Source organism: Daldinia loculata (assembly GCF_022478755.1).
Source record: "Daldinia loculata strain CBS 113971 unplaced genomic scaffold F4817scaffold_13, whole genome shotgun sequence".
In the NCBI taxonomy this organism is placed as follows: Eukaryota; Fungi; Ascomycota; class Sordariomycetes; order Xylariales; family Hypoxylaceae; genus Daldinia; species Daldinia loculata.
The window spans coordinates 58892-72665 of NW_026054867.1; the positions used below are offsets into that span (position 1 = coordinate 58892).

General features: G+C 47.5%; 6 protein-coding genes across 6 annotated transcripts; 4 read left to right on the plus strand and 2 right to left on the minus strand.

Moving 5' to 3' along the window:
- Nucleotides 1–1481: 1481 nt before the first annotated feature.
- F4817DRAFT_41453 (uncharacterized protein) lies at nt 1482–2485 on the plus strand. The gene has a single exon (XM_049307431.1). The coding sequence runs from the start codon at nt 1629–1631 to the stop codon at nt 2286–2288; it is 660 nt and encodes a 219-aa protein (XP_049160819.1). The 5' UTR covers nt 1482–1628; the 3' UTR covers nt 2289–2485.
- F4817DRAFT_41369 (uncharacterized protein) lies at nt 2402–4390 on the minus strand. The gene is made up of 10 exons (XM_049307430.1): nt 4006–4390; nt 3759–3918; nt 3691–3704; nt 3566–3637; nt 3506–3513; nt 3371–3445; nt 3233–3316; nt 2904–3166; nt 2758–2848; nt 2402–2709 (listed from the first exon to the last, which is right to left on the minus strand). The coding sequence occupies exons 1-10, from the start codon at nt 4212–4214 to the stop codon at nt 2516–2518; spliced, it is 1170 nt and encodes a 389-aa protein (XP_049160820.1). The 5' UTR covers nt 4215–4390; the 3' UTR covers nt 2402–2515.
- Nucleotides 4391–5351: 961 nt separating this feature from the next.
- On the plus strand, nt 5352–6783 carry F4817DRAFT_314025 (uncharacterized protein; the record flags this gene model as incomplete). The annotated part of the gene is made up of 7 exons (XM_049300341.1): nt 5352–5513; nt 5587–5623; nt 5683–5750; nt 5813–5903; nt 5965–6061; nt 6122–6385; nt 6465–6783. 7 exons carry the CDS (start codon nt 5352–5354, stop codon nt 6781–6783), a joined length of 1038 nt encoding a protein of 345 aa, XP_049160821.1.
- An 838-nt stretch (nt 6784–7621) lies between these two features.
- On the plus strand, nt 7622–9348 carry F4817DRAFT_41571 (uncharacterized protein). Its single transcript, XM_049307432.1, has one exon. It carries the CDS (start codon nt 7713–7715, stop codon nt 9162–9164), a length of 1452 nt encoding a protein of 483 aa, XP_049160822.1. The 5' UTR covers nt 7622–7712; the 3' UTR covers nt 9165–9348.
- Nucleotides 9349–11101, minus strand: F4817DRAFT_41614 (cell division control 14, SIN component). Its single transcript, XM_049307433.1, has 4 exons — nt 10867–11101; nt 10801–10808; nt 10088–10570; nt 9349–10019 (listed from the first exon to the last, which is right to left on the minus strand). Exons 3-4 carry the CDS (start codon nt 10502–10504, stop codon nt 9534–9536), a joined length of 903 nt encoding a protein of 300 aa, XP_049160823.1. The 5' UTR covers nt 10505–10570; nt 10801–10808; nt 10867–11101; the 3' UTR covers nt 9349–9533.
- Nucleotides 11102–11411: 310 nt separating this feature from the next.
- F4817DRAFT_331799 (isoprenoid synthase domain-containing protein) lies at nt 11412–13585 on the plus strand. Its single transcript, XM_049302565.1, has 2 exons — nt 11412–11747; nt 12008–13585. Exon 2 carries the CDS (start codon nt 12051–12053, stop codon nt 13224–13226), a length of 1176 nt encoding a protein of 391 aa, XP_049160824.1. The 5' UTR covers nt 11412–11747; nt 12008–12050; the 3' UTR covers nt 13227–13585.
- Nucleotides 13586–13774: the final 189 nt, after the last annotated feature.

Sequence of the window (13774 nt, forward strand, 5' to 3'; positions counted from 1 at the left end):
GCCAAGCTAGTCGGGAAAAGGCGACTGGGCGTCTAAACCCCTGTAATGATTGGCCGATAGCCACATGCCGGCAGCCAATACCAGTTTTCGCCAGTCACATATCACACATCGAGGTGTTGCAGCAGACGAATCAGAGAGGAAGAAAGCTCTTCTCCATCGACATATTCTTCCTGTTTGTTCCTGTTTGTTCAAGAAGCCAACTTCGGACTCAACAAACCAGCATGGTTAGATCCATGTGGTCCATGTAGATAAATACATGGATTTTCCTGCACTCTCATCTGCAGGCCGTCATGAAGGCCTCATTGGTGAGGTGATGCAAATCCACCTACTCAGCTTAGGTTAGCTTCGCCAATTGACGGCGTCCACTCAAAGAGGTGATTGTTGATCTAGAAATTCGACAAGATAATATTCGAATTGGCATTGTAATATCAAATATAATATGAAGTAAGGCATATCACAATTGGATAGAGGCCACGACTAGGATAGGATGATCAATCATCCACTAGGAAAAAGAGAATGGATTCCATCACTTCTATCACCTCCAAAGCGATGACGGATGTGCAAGAAGGATCGGTATGTAGGTAAGTACACTTCTCCACCATGCCCTACCGTTCGGGAAGGATTTAGTAAGTCTAGAACTTCAACAAGCTCTAGCGGATATCAAATAGTTCGGTTAGCTATCGCTACGTTGCTGCTTAGCCGGGCGACGGCGACGGAGTCTAGGTTGAACTTCATGCAGGTCATGTCACTACTAGCTCCGGCGGGTAGGCGGGATAAATAACAAGGAAAATCCACCGTGCGGCCGTGATAGTCCGAAGTAACGGCCCATCTCGGATTTGTTTATCAGTATCGCTATCTTGGTGGGATGGTGGCCCCATGTACCTTAGGAGGTACCTATGCTGGCAGCCCTACTGCAGAAGAAAGAAAGAGGGGGAAAATTGAGAAGTAGGAATTTTGAGTTGAACCTGGTCAAAGTGCAGTAAAGTGGAGGAAAAAGTTGGATCCGCGGCCGGGAAAATCCCGGATAGCGCTTAATACCATAGTGCATGCATTAGCGTTATGCATAACCTAGGTATGCAATAACCGACATGGGACGTCCTAACCTCTGAATGGTCCGGAGGATCAGCCTTAATCACATGACTCTCCTTGGCACAGCGCGTCGATGCAAAGCAACAAAAATCGCAGATGCAAGTTCGGTGATCACGCACCAAGAAAAACCATGAAGAACCTGGAAGAATTCTTGATTCCTCTTTGGAATCCACTACCAAACCTACGTTTACACGAGCTAACTCTCCACCAAGATCCTTCCTAGATTGGAACTTTCCACTACCCATCGGTTCCCGCCCTTCCTTTCAAAGCAAGGGTGGACACTGATGGTAGTTTATTCCTCTCTTAGGAAGTTCGATAACTCGGCTAACAAGTCTTGTGTGGGTCTTATTGCAGTATATAGCGCGGTTCTGGCGCTTATTAGTCCTTGTAAATCCATCCAAATGTTATGAGCAGACGATCTCGACTGTAGTAAATTGTCCCGTGGACGAAGAATATGTACGTAGGGTATCAACAAGCGCGTATCGACATAGGCTAACAAGTCGAAGCGCATTAACCGGGCGCCCCGATAGAACGTCATCATGACTGCAACGGGACATTCCGTAGAAGAAAGCCTCGTCACCTCGGTCACTGAGTACGTCAGGTCCTACATGTCGAATTACGACGGCTCTCATGACTTCAACCACATCAAACGTGTTGTAGGACTTGCCAAATACATCCATGATCACTCACCCGGCATAACTACGCGAGACCCGCAAGTTGTCATCTTAAGCGCCCTTCTGCACGATGTAGGAGACAAGAAATATCTCAAGCCAGGCGAAGATGCTTCAACCCTAGTATACGAGCTCCTTCTATCTCTAGGTGCAGCGGAGCAACTTGCGAACCGGGTTCAGACAGTCTGTCTAGGCGTTAGTTATTCGAGCGAGATCAAGGATCCAGCTCGGGTCCAGGATCTCATCAAATCTCACCCTGAACTAGCCGTTGTCCAGGACGCTGATCGACTCGATGCTATTGGGGCTATTGGGATCGGAAGAGTCTTTACATTTACAGGTGCTCGGACTAAAGCGTCCATGGCAGATTCCATCCAGCATTTCCACGACAAGCTACTAAAACTCGAGAGTATGATGAAGACGGACGTCGGACGAGAGCTTGCTAAAGCAAAAACCGAGAAGATGCAGGAATTCCTTAAGTGGTGGGATGAAGAAGCGGCCTTTTCTAGTGGATTACCGGCTGCAGTCTAAGAACAGCTCAACCGCTTAACTACTTGCTTCATGCTACCATTATCATCTATCTAGGTAGTTTGTATATACGCCAACCACATATTAGATTACAATTGGAAGCCTCTAATCAGAAACATCCTTACCAACCCATTTTTTTTCCTTTTTCCAACCGAGAACTCCACGTATTCATGAGTCAATCGTGAAGTGTTCTCTTCCTCGCCTTATTCCAGACCATTGCCTTTTTATGTTCACGAGTATTCAAGACATAATGGGCTATCCTGTACGTCCATAACTTCGCCTATATTCACCATTCCTCCTATGTCGCCAAAATTCATTGCAAAGTCCAGGGTGACGTTCGTATAAGGCTTTTCGCCAAAATAGTTGTACGGATATGCCCACTGTGTATCAGGACCCCCTATATCCGATCTCCTGGATTCCCAGTCTACTCCTTAGATTAGCAACAAGGATGTTCAATCCAGGTAATGCATACCTTTTCGCTGCCAGATATCCCATAGACGATCTATGGCACAATGATGAACCCAAAAGATCGGGTCGCCCGTCGAGGACCAAGTGTTCGCCATCTAAGTAATATACGATAAGTCATATGAAGAGAGATATCGATTGTGGCTTTCTTACGTCGCCAAGCATGCCCCCGATACCTAGGTGTCCACCACTGTGGACTGACACTCCCTCAACGCCAAGGGTGAGACCCTCGGTCCGGTGTTCGAATTCGAAATAGCTACTTGCATCCAAGACAAAATTGGCCGTATCAGTGTTTAGTGTTCGCAACATCAACCAAAGGCTGAAGTCTCGTCGAATACAACGAGGGGTGTATTCGGTATGCCTCCCAGGTCCCATCGATGCGTTGGTTTCGGCAAATGGCCCATTCGTAAGACATCCTTGAATAATTCTATTAAATCAACGGCTTTAAAGATGTGTGTATGCTCAAAGACGAAATAACTCACCGCCTCCTGACCTTCCAGGTATATCTATGTCTGTTACCCATTCGTCCGGAAAATTACTAATGTCCTCTATGTAATCGCCGTTGCCTTATGTTCGCTCAGCATATCTTCTCCAAGGGATCTTGAGGCTTTATATTTTACCTCCAAACCCGTATTCGGGGTCGAAAATCGGTGAGCCTAAAAGTGAAGCCTCGTCAACGGCATCTTGTGTCCAGTCTATTGCTCTTATTCATCAGCCATCTATCTTCCTCTACGGTGAAGATTTATGGCACGGACCCCAGTATCTTCACAAGTTAACAAGCCCGTATTCAATCTATCTGATAGGGGAATACCTACGGTACAGAGCCCTCGTATGAACATTCGTTTCGAAGAGCCTGTTCAAATAGCCATAGGAAGTATCGGTGCCATCTGATCACGTTAATGATACATAGGAGCCGCCATGGGGAGGCAGCAAGTCTTACGGTAAGAAATGTCCCTTAGAGTCTATTAATGCCCCGCTTTAAACATAATAATTAAGACGAGGACTCACGACCCAATGGATGTAGTCTGCTTGGCTAATATGCAATGCTACGAAGTCATCGTATCGAGATTTAACCCCAGCGAACGTGCTAGATGTCTCCCCTGACTTAGACTGAAGGCATCTTACAGCCGATATGAAGTCCAGTCTCTGGTCTTGCGATAGTGTTCTCCTTTTAGATTACCACCTAGTTAGCCAATGGTCTACTAGTATGTCCGTCCCGTTACGATTAGCAAAGATAATGGACGGCTAGACAGACCATTCGTTCCTAACATAAGACGTCTCGCACGATTCGTCAGATCGTCTCGATCGTATTCGGCCTGAGACCATATTTATGATCATTAAAAAGATAGAAATGAATGAAGTAAGGGTTAGCATGGTGTTACGATCTGCAGGTAGACAATTTGGGAATGATGAGCACCCGGCATCTTGGGAATTAGGGGGAAAAAACCACCCTATATAAACCATCACACCTGAACTAGACCATAAAAGTCACTTCACGGGTGCGCGGCGCTCTGCACTGACCTCCTAGAGATACGCTTATGCTGAATTCTAGATTAAGATAAAATTTATACAGTAACGCAAGGGATATCTGAGCGAACAATCCCAAACACTAGCTGAGCTAGAATGACTAACTAGCGACGAATAAGCAAAATATGTACGGCTCTATGGACAAAGCCTTAACGGAACCTGTGTTTTCATAGCATGTATCGACACATGAGTACCTATGCGGGGAAGCGTATCTAATATATCTCTTCCAACCAGCAGCCCTTGACCCATCGCCTACTCCAGGCTTGCGAGAATAATATGTTGTACGTCTATGACCAGGGTAACGAACCCGATAGGCTGTTTCCTACAACGACTAGTCATATGTAGTAATCTCCACCTACAGACGCGGCACATATTAGTCCTCACTAGAAACTTTGGTATCCGGACTTATACTAATGTTTCAATCTGTAACCTAAGAGGTCAAAGATCTATAGTACGAGACGGTGCCATCAAAATATAGATACGTTTCAAGAAGGCTTACCAAGGCCGAGGTTTCAGATCCTTAAAACCCGAAAGACAGAGCGCCCCGAAACTCCCTGTGACAGCTTGAAGGGGCCCCTTTGTGATAGACGGACTAGCTTCAACTAACACACATCGCCCCTTGCCAAAAGCAAATTCTCCCTGCCGAATGCTAGGACCCTCGATCCACCTACCACGAGGTCGCCATGTCGATCCGAACCTAGCACGCCTCGTGGTGTTCCACACACAGACCACCTGGTCCAAGGCGCCGGGTCGGTTTTCTCGGACATAATGACAGCGGGCCAGACTATCGCTAACAAACAAAATGCAACTAGCAAACGGAATTAGTCGACCCCTTGGAATGCTCCGTCCAGGGGAACGAGGGGCGAGCTGTAGCCGTATTTAGACGTAACGCAAGCCCCTTCAACTAGTAGTCAGGAGAGATGGGATCGCCTTTGCATCCTAGCATACTATATAGGCAACGAAGGTGCTTGCTCCCTACCTGGCTTCGGGTCGAAGCCTTACTTTCTATGTAGTCACTCTCTTTTAGGCGGCTCTGGGCAAAGGACACTCGCTCGCTACGCTCTACGGCCCGAGATGGAGTCTAGAGGCATTCCGGACCCTCACGGTAAGGCGGAGATCGGTGTCAATGGGTGGCTGATTGGGTTCTCGACTATATTCTACGCGATTAGAATTTTCGTTCGCATATCGATCACGAAATCCCTCGGCCTCGACGACGCGCTCGCGGGTATTGCCTATGTAAGCCCTACTGTCTTATTAACGACTACTGGCTGGGCGGCTTTGAGGAATGCCTGCTAATTGATTGGGTTAGATGCTGCTTGTCGTGCAATCTGGGATGGATATTAATGGTATGTCTTTTGCGCATGATGACACGGTACTGGACTACGATGCTAATGGTGCTTGGAAGCTGAGTTCCTTGGTAGGGACATACAATTGGGCACTGCATCGGAGGAAGTCAAGGCCGGATTCTTCGAGGTGTGTCTTTCTGTTTATACAGAGTTGCCATATCATGTTTCTTAATGCTAATCGATTTCTAGTCGTTGACGGTTCAGACACTCGTCTACTTTTGGACCGTTGCTATTGTGAGGTTTGCAATTCTTGCTTTCTTGCCTCGAATTATCCGAGATAGTAAGTTTTTCGAACCGTGACTCATGAATATATTGTCCAGTACTAAAACTATAGCGTCTAGGGAATATCAGCATAATCTCATGGGCTGCTGCGTTAGTAATTCTCGCTCAAACAATGGGCGCTTTTTTATACAGAATCTTCGAGTGTGACCCGATTTCGTAGGTCGCATGTTTAAATCTTTAAGACTCGTCTAGCTAAATACTAACGTGCCAGTGCAGGGATATCACCAAGTCTCCGACGACGAAAGGGCTTAATTGTGTCGACCCCAATATCCATAACAGTATGATGGTAGCACACGGCATAGTGGGCGTTGTTATAGACGCAGTTCTCCTTATACTGCCTATCTGGATGATATGTACCAATATGTTGTGGTCCAAGAAGATGATTCAGATTATATTGGTTTTTAGTGTCGGACTGTCCGCGGTAGTTATAGGGGCTGTGCGTGTGGTCATAATATCGAAGCTGGACTTCTCTAAAGCTACGTACGTTGTACCCTTTCCCCGAACTACACTCCCTATCCCATATCACCGTTTCTCAAAGCTAATACCGCCTGGCCTACAGAACTTATAATATTCCCTCCCTAGGAATCTGGACAAACCTCGAGAGCCATATCGGCTTATGGTGCGGCTGCTTCCCTGCTTTACAGGCAGTCTTGCGAATTGGGCGTTTTGCGTCCAACAGATTTAATGTTGTCAGTACGGCAAGCAGAAACGGTAATCAGAGCGGAAGGTTAACTGGAAGTAATGGGGTGAATAAAGTCTATGGAAGAGAGGGGGAGAGTCGTACCGCGGTGGACAGTGAAAGCCAATGTGCGATCGTATTATTAGAAATGGATAAATTGAAGATGACAACACGAGATGGAGATGCATCTATTGTATGATATATCTTTTGGCGTGTTTGGAACCTCGAGGTCTAGGGGCGTAAGGGGAGGCAGAAAACATTACTGGTATTATATTTTATTTATCTTTCTATCCTTCTATCCTTCCAACCCAATATTCCCTTTGTAATAATACCTAAGACCCAATAGACCTGGATGTCTGGGTTAATTTTCTAGGTTAATACCTACCTAATATGAGCTGAATAATGCCCAGCCAGTAAATAGGGTATATATATATTTAATTAATTAATTATGTCGTACCTAAGGCCAACAAGACGGTACCTTGCATTAGATCATCCCAAGACATTTTTATCGTTCACGGCCGCCAGTAATTGCAAAGCTACCCCTAACCACTCAAGTGACATCAACTCCGGAACTCGTCGTTTTCGCCTTTCGCCAAGGCCACGTTGGCCATATTAGCCATATTCTTGAGGCGCTATCATCATCATAGTTCGTTGGCTAACCCGATTGTGATACGATGTAACCATATCCTGCAGGCTATCTCACTCGTCCGGTTACCTCTTCTCTATATGACGGACTATCTGTTGGTGCCACCAATCCCCAAAATCTCACTGCGCATCTAGCCCAATGGGCTTCCGCACAGATGAGAAGAAATCTGCAGAACCTGTGTGGGCAGGTCGCCGATAGGTAGGCTAGCTTCGATTTTCGTATTCTACAGTCCAGCTCGGATTGATCAAATGTTGTGATCGCTGCTGACTTTTCTCTTTGTCCGTCGTGTCTGCTGTACATATTGCCGTGAAAGGTATTGAAATAAACTTCTTCTCGCTCTTGACGATTAAATTATCCAGGCAGTGGTTTTTTGTACACATGCGTGTATAATCGGTACAATTATATACCAATTTTACTACATGTATATTCGATCATAGGTTTACACGGCTGGCTGTCGTTCTGACAGCCGTCTATCTTACACAATGACGCCCCATAATGATCCTACCATCACCGCCACCGCCATGCTGCTCATCGCAGCCCTCGTTACTACCGTCGGTGCGGCCGCCTACGAGAACTTAGCTATACTAAACCATGCGGCTCTATTCCCTCAATCCACCGGTGTCTACAACCCCGGCCTCGGACCCCGCCAATTCGTAGACGGCATGCCCGCGATCCCCGCGTTGCCGCTGTTTCCCGGCAATGCCAAGCGTCAGGATCAGGTCGCGCAATGCTCGACAGGCAACCACAACTGTCTAGAGCTCGGCCCCATAGGTGCGCTGTGGTGTTGCAGCAACGACAACTACTGTTTCCTGGATCAGAACTGGGAGCCAAAATGCTGCGGCCTGGGAGTGTCGTGCGGCTCGCCGTGCGCTGAAGACTTGTTATATTGCAACGGCACCGCAACCGTAGCTACGACAGTCGCAACATCGCCCACGACGACTGTCTTGGAGCAGACTAGCGTAACCCCTGCGTGCTGCGGACGAGCATGCGGCAGCACTTCCTTCCTCTGCCAGGGGGGCTTTGGCGGCCAGTGTTGCCCGTTCGGGGCGAGCTGCGGCTCCGACAGTAAATGCTTATACCCTCCTACATCATCTAAATCTCAAATTACTCCCGTCTCATCAGGCTGCATCGCCTGTTCCACAGGCGGCGGGTGTTGCGATGTTGGCAGCACCTGCACATCAAGCTTAGTCTCTGCAACGTCGACGGCGCAACTCTGCGCAGCTAACCTGACCGTTGTTAGCAACAACGAGGGGCTCTCGGAGGGTGCCAGAGTTGGTATAGGGGTCGGTGTCGCCGTAGGCGCATCGCTTATCATCGGCGGCGTGACATGGTTCTGGATTCACCGCCGGCGCGTGTCTAAATCGCGCCGCGACGGTGGGACGCTGGTGGGATCCGGGCGTGACGAGCTGGATCTTACGGGACCCTTTATCCCTCCAGGTGCTGCCATGTCAGATATAACGAGCCCGTCAAGTAGGACGGGCATGAGGCCACGGCTGCACGAAGACGGGCTTGCGTACCCCTATTTTGGAGCTGATGCCGTCCCCGGGCCTTATACGGAGCGCGAGGATAACAGCACCCCCAGCAGGGCTCAAGGCATCGAGTCCAGGTCAAGTCCCGGGTTCCCTGACCAAACCGCAAGGGCTGCTAACCGTTACCCGGACGCTCCGGGGGATATCGTCCGGCCGGTTGAGCTTGCTTCGCAGAGGGAAACGCAGGTGGAACTAGGTGACGACGGATCGAGTATTTCAGAAAATGTTTCTGTTGCGGGTGGTGCTGCGGCGGCCAAAGAAGAGAAACAGGAGGCGTATGAGCTTTATGGGAGTCCCGTAACCTCACCAGTACCGACGACTTTTGAAGAAGCAGAGCGGCATAGAGCTCAGGAGCCCTCTCCGCCGGTCCCAAGTCAGAAAGCAGAGAAGAGTGGGCATGAATGAGTAATTGATGAAATATGATGGACGTTTGGTATATTACCCCTAATCCTAACTGTAACGAGTATCTAACATATGAACTTAATCTGAATGAATACGACTGGATACCCTTCAGTCTGCGGACAAACGCCTCACCTTACCTTCCTTACCTTTACCCCTAACGCCGAGCGTAAACACTGTGCGATTGCACTAGACATTACCATCGTCTGCCTTTCACGTATTCCACTGTCCTAACCAAATTTCCCTAGCAAAAAGAGAACCGGGTCAAGTACCCTCCAACTTAGTACGGTAGATCACTCCTTAACTCCCTAAAAATTGAAGCATTTTGCAACGTAATAGCAATTTGATAGCTTGAAACGAGGCCCAAGTTTTGCGCTACATCACAACACCCCCAAAAGGCGTGTTCTGTCGCAAGTCCTCCACAAGCTCTTGTACGCTGCTCAGATGACGACCAAGCAGCGCCTGCTTCTCCTCTTGAGTCCTAGTCTCGCCATCTCCCGCAGACTTAGGGCGCGCGCCGTCCGCTGCCCCCCTTCCCGCACCAGTAAACGCAAAGGCCTTTGCAAGCTTACTAGGGCTGCGTTGGAGCAAGGGTGGGACGCCGAGGTCCTGGGCAGCGCGGGCGCTAGGGATGGAGGGGACCTCGGGCATGAGGTAGAAGTACAAGAACTCGACGAGCTTGAGCTTGACGTCGCGGCTCGTGCACCGGTTGCGGAAGAGGGAGGTTATGGTTAGCAGGCCGTCGAGGGTTTCGAATGTACGCGTGTTGCGCGGCGCATCGACGAGGGCGGTGACTAGGGTTACGACGGTGGCGGATTGGATTGCTGGGCAAAAGTCTGGCTCGAGGAGGTCGAGGAGGAGCTGTCGGGAAGGGTTATAGGTTAGCATTGAGGTAACCAAGTAAAATAAGGGTACCTAGGTAGACATACGTTCATGTGCATCTCGCGCGAGAAGATGGCCTTGCTCGGCGGGTGTAGCAACATGACACCTTGAACTAAATCTAGTGCGCTTAGTATTAGGAGGTCGTTAGAGCCGTCGTTACCCCTGGCTAGGAGGCGGTCGAGGGTATTAACCAGGCGCATAGCGACGTTCCATTCGAATCCCTCCTGCAGTTTGAAGAATTCGTAAAAAGCCGGATCGTCGGTGATTTCATCGAGGGTCTTCGGGGGAAGCGGTTCCTGCTCATCTTGCTGCTGCGTAATGACAGAACCGCGGCGTTCTTTACCCTGCGACCGCGACAGGCAAATATTCGCTAGTAGACCCTCGACCTGGCGTAGACCCTTGCGGATCTTAAGGCTATCGTAAGATGAGAGATTGTCGAACGCGAGGGATAGGAGGTTCTCCATTTTTTAGGGTTGCTTGTGCTTCTGGTGGCTGCAGTAGCTTTCGGTAAAATAAGATGACGAGGCTACCTATTAGACTGGGTATGAATATGATGAATATGATGAATGCGATGCGACAAGATGCGAAATAAGAGATAAGAGTCGAGGTCAAAGAGGAATAATAATAAAAATATGCCAAAGTTGGTTTTCAGTTACGGCGGTAGACTGTTAATACAATAGGACGAAGAGAATTATTGGGGGCATCGCATTGGAATGATCTCCTAACCTCAAAAATCAAAAAAAGAGGGAAAAGAACCAACATGCAAGGCTGGGTAACTCGTTTTTGGATCAGTGATTCTTCATACCGTATGATAAGTGCTACTTACAAGGGTTTGTCAAGTGTTTAAGTGGGGAACTCCTTGTTAACATAGCAACGACGGTAGTTTCGGCAGCCGTCTTGCCATCCAGCTAGCCAACTATCCCTGCCCTAGTCTTAATTAAGTGCATTTGGGTCGCTCTTCCTTAGGGCTAGCTACCACCTATTAGCATGCATGTAACATGCCTTACAGAGAGAGAGGTACATGTATGTAATGTCATTGAAGCAATAAGGGTCTTTTTATAACAACATTTAAGTACCTAGGATAGAATTTGGCTGCATTTAAATCAATCACATATCACACGCATTAAAAGCTGTTCATTTCCTGGCCAGATGTTCATGATGTAAGTCTAAGACAATTGCAAACGTACATGTAGGAGCTCCGTACGGCGTAGTACCTAATGTACCTAACGTACCTAATGTCAACTGATAAGGTACAATATCGATACCGGACCAGAGGTTGGGGATGGCAGGCGATGCGGGGTAAATATGACTGACATATTTGAGATTCGCAAATATGGTTGAGTACCATACCTGTACCTTTTTTTCATCACACATGTAATTGTTACCTTATATCTCACCACATGTGAAAATGGTAACGGTGAGCTTCAACCTCGAATGACCGCCGGACTAGTAAAGAAGTTAATCCAAATTTCTTTTTTGTCTCTTTATTGGCATTATTTCCGCAATTATCCCTGAAGGTCTCATTTATAAATCCTACTTTCCTACTTAAAGGTCACATATCTGCCATGTCTATCTGTTTCGGCTAGCCGCGCAATCCATCACTGCGCCTCAACTCTGCTGATCGCTGTTTGTAATTGCCGTCGCCTGAATCTAGGACTATCGATAATCAATGATCAATAACCTAATACTAGACAGCCTGTCGCATAGGTATTTCTGCTTATTTTTATATTTCGATACTACCCACTATCACATGATAATTATTATTTCTAAAAGTCGGCGAATAAAGAAAAACTACCTAACCTAATTGGTTTGATTTGCGCCGCATCCCACTCGGCACGTCCCCACATATTCCCCGTTAGCCCCGTCCACTTATAGTTTGCGCCGGCGAAGAGCTAGGCAACTATAAATCCAGCTGCCTTTTTACACAACTGCTTCGCCATTAGGAAACTTACTTAATAAACTTATAGGAACTTTCTCTTCTAAGAAGAGGGGACCTTCTAACTTGAAACCATGGTTCCTAATGCCAACAGTAGCAGTCCTGTATCTAACAGCTCTGTGTCATTGCAATCGCCCAATGCCATCCCTCCTAGGACTTCCTCTACGGGATACATTACTCCCCTTCCACCCGTCAAATCTGTTCTACGTCCTGTTCCGGAATCTGACTGGTTAGGTCAGAATAGCAACCGTCATCAAAGAGGCTTCTCCAATTTTGCTGTTCCTATCACAGGCATGCATGCTACTGGCCCTCAAGACCCTGCGCGCTATGAGACGGAGGACTTGAACTACACTTCGCGGAAAACCTGGACAGAGCAAAAGGAAAAGGTACTAATGGGCCCCTTCGACTACCTGTTTGCTCATCCCGGGAAAGACTTCCGTACCCTCATGGTCAATTCCTTCAATGCATTGCTAGAGGTACCACAAGAAAGCCTCGATGTCATCACTAAAGTTGTTGGTATGCTACATACCGCATCCCTACTTGTCGATGACGTCGAGGACAGCTCGCTATTACGGAGGGGTCTTCCCGTTGCCCACAGCATTTTCGGCACGGCGCAAACCATAAACTCGGCCAATTACGTCTACTTCTGCGCCTTACAAGAACTACAGAAACTGAAGAATCCGAAGGCTGTTAGTGTGTATACCGAAGAATTGCTGAACCTCCACCGCGGTCAAGGGTTAGATCTCTTCTGGCGTGATACGCTTACTTGCCCTACCGAGGAAGAGTATCTCGAGATGGTCGGAAACAAGACCGGAGGGCTCTTCCGTTTGGCTATCAAGCTCATGCAGGCCGAATCAGTCACCCCCATCGACTGTGTTCCCCTAGTCAATCTGCTCGGAATTCTTTTTCAGATCCAAGATGACTACAGGAACTTGTCGAGCCCCGAATACGGGCAGAATAAGGGGCTCTGTGAAGATCTGACCGAGGGGAAATTCTCGTTTCTGATCATCCATAGCATACGCACCAACCCGTCGAACCTCCAGCTTCTCAACATCCTTAAGCAGAGGACAACAGACGAGGAGGTGAAGCGGTATGCCGTGAAGTATATGGAGAGCACCGGAAGCTTCGAGTACACTCAAAAAGTAATAGCAATCCTAGTTGAGAGGGCGAGAAAGATGACAGAGGAGCTTGACGACGGTAGGGGGAAGAGCACCGGTATCCATAAGATCCTTGATAAGCTGGTAATATGAATGGGCGTTACGACTTGACGAGAAGATGAAAAGACGAATGTCTATTGGAATTTTGGTGGGGGCTGTATAGAGGATCTATAATTCATACCCTCCTATTAGGGTAGGGAGGTTTGCGGGAGCGAGCTCGGTGCGGCTTAGGATACCCTCATTTCCTATTTTTCAAATATATAAGAAATGTGACAATATATCCATGCTTACATTATCATGACTCTGCCCCTATGTTACTGTTAGCCTTTAAGGGCGTAAAATTTTAAATGGATTTTTGAAAGTTTTTGAGTTATAAACAATTTAATGTGAATATAAGTGAAAATAGCGTGACAAGAGCAATATTAGTATTAATACAATATTATAAAAAACGAGATATAGTAGTAGTATGTCTATATGGACCAATACCAGAAAATTTAACGAGGAGCTAAGTACCTAAACTAGGCAACTTAGGATTTCCTATAAGTGCCTAGGCTTTCCCTATCAAGAAAGTTATTGTTCTAAAACGACTCCTTTCAAGCTAAGAAGAAATATATATCAATACTCAGACCTTAACGCGTAGT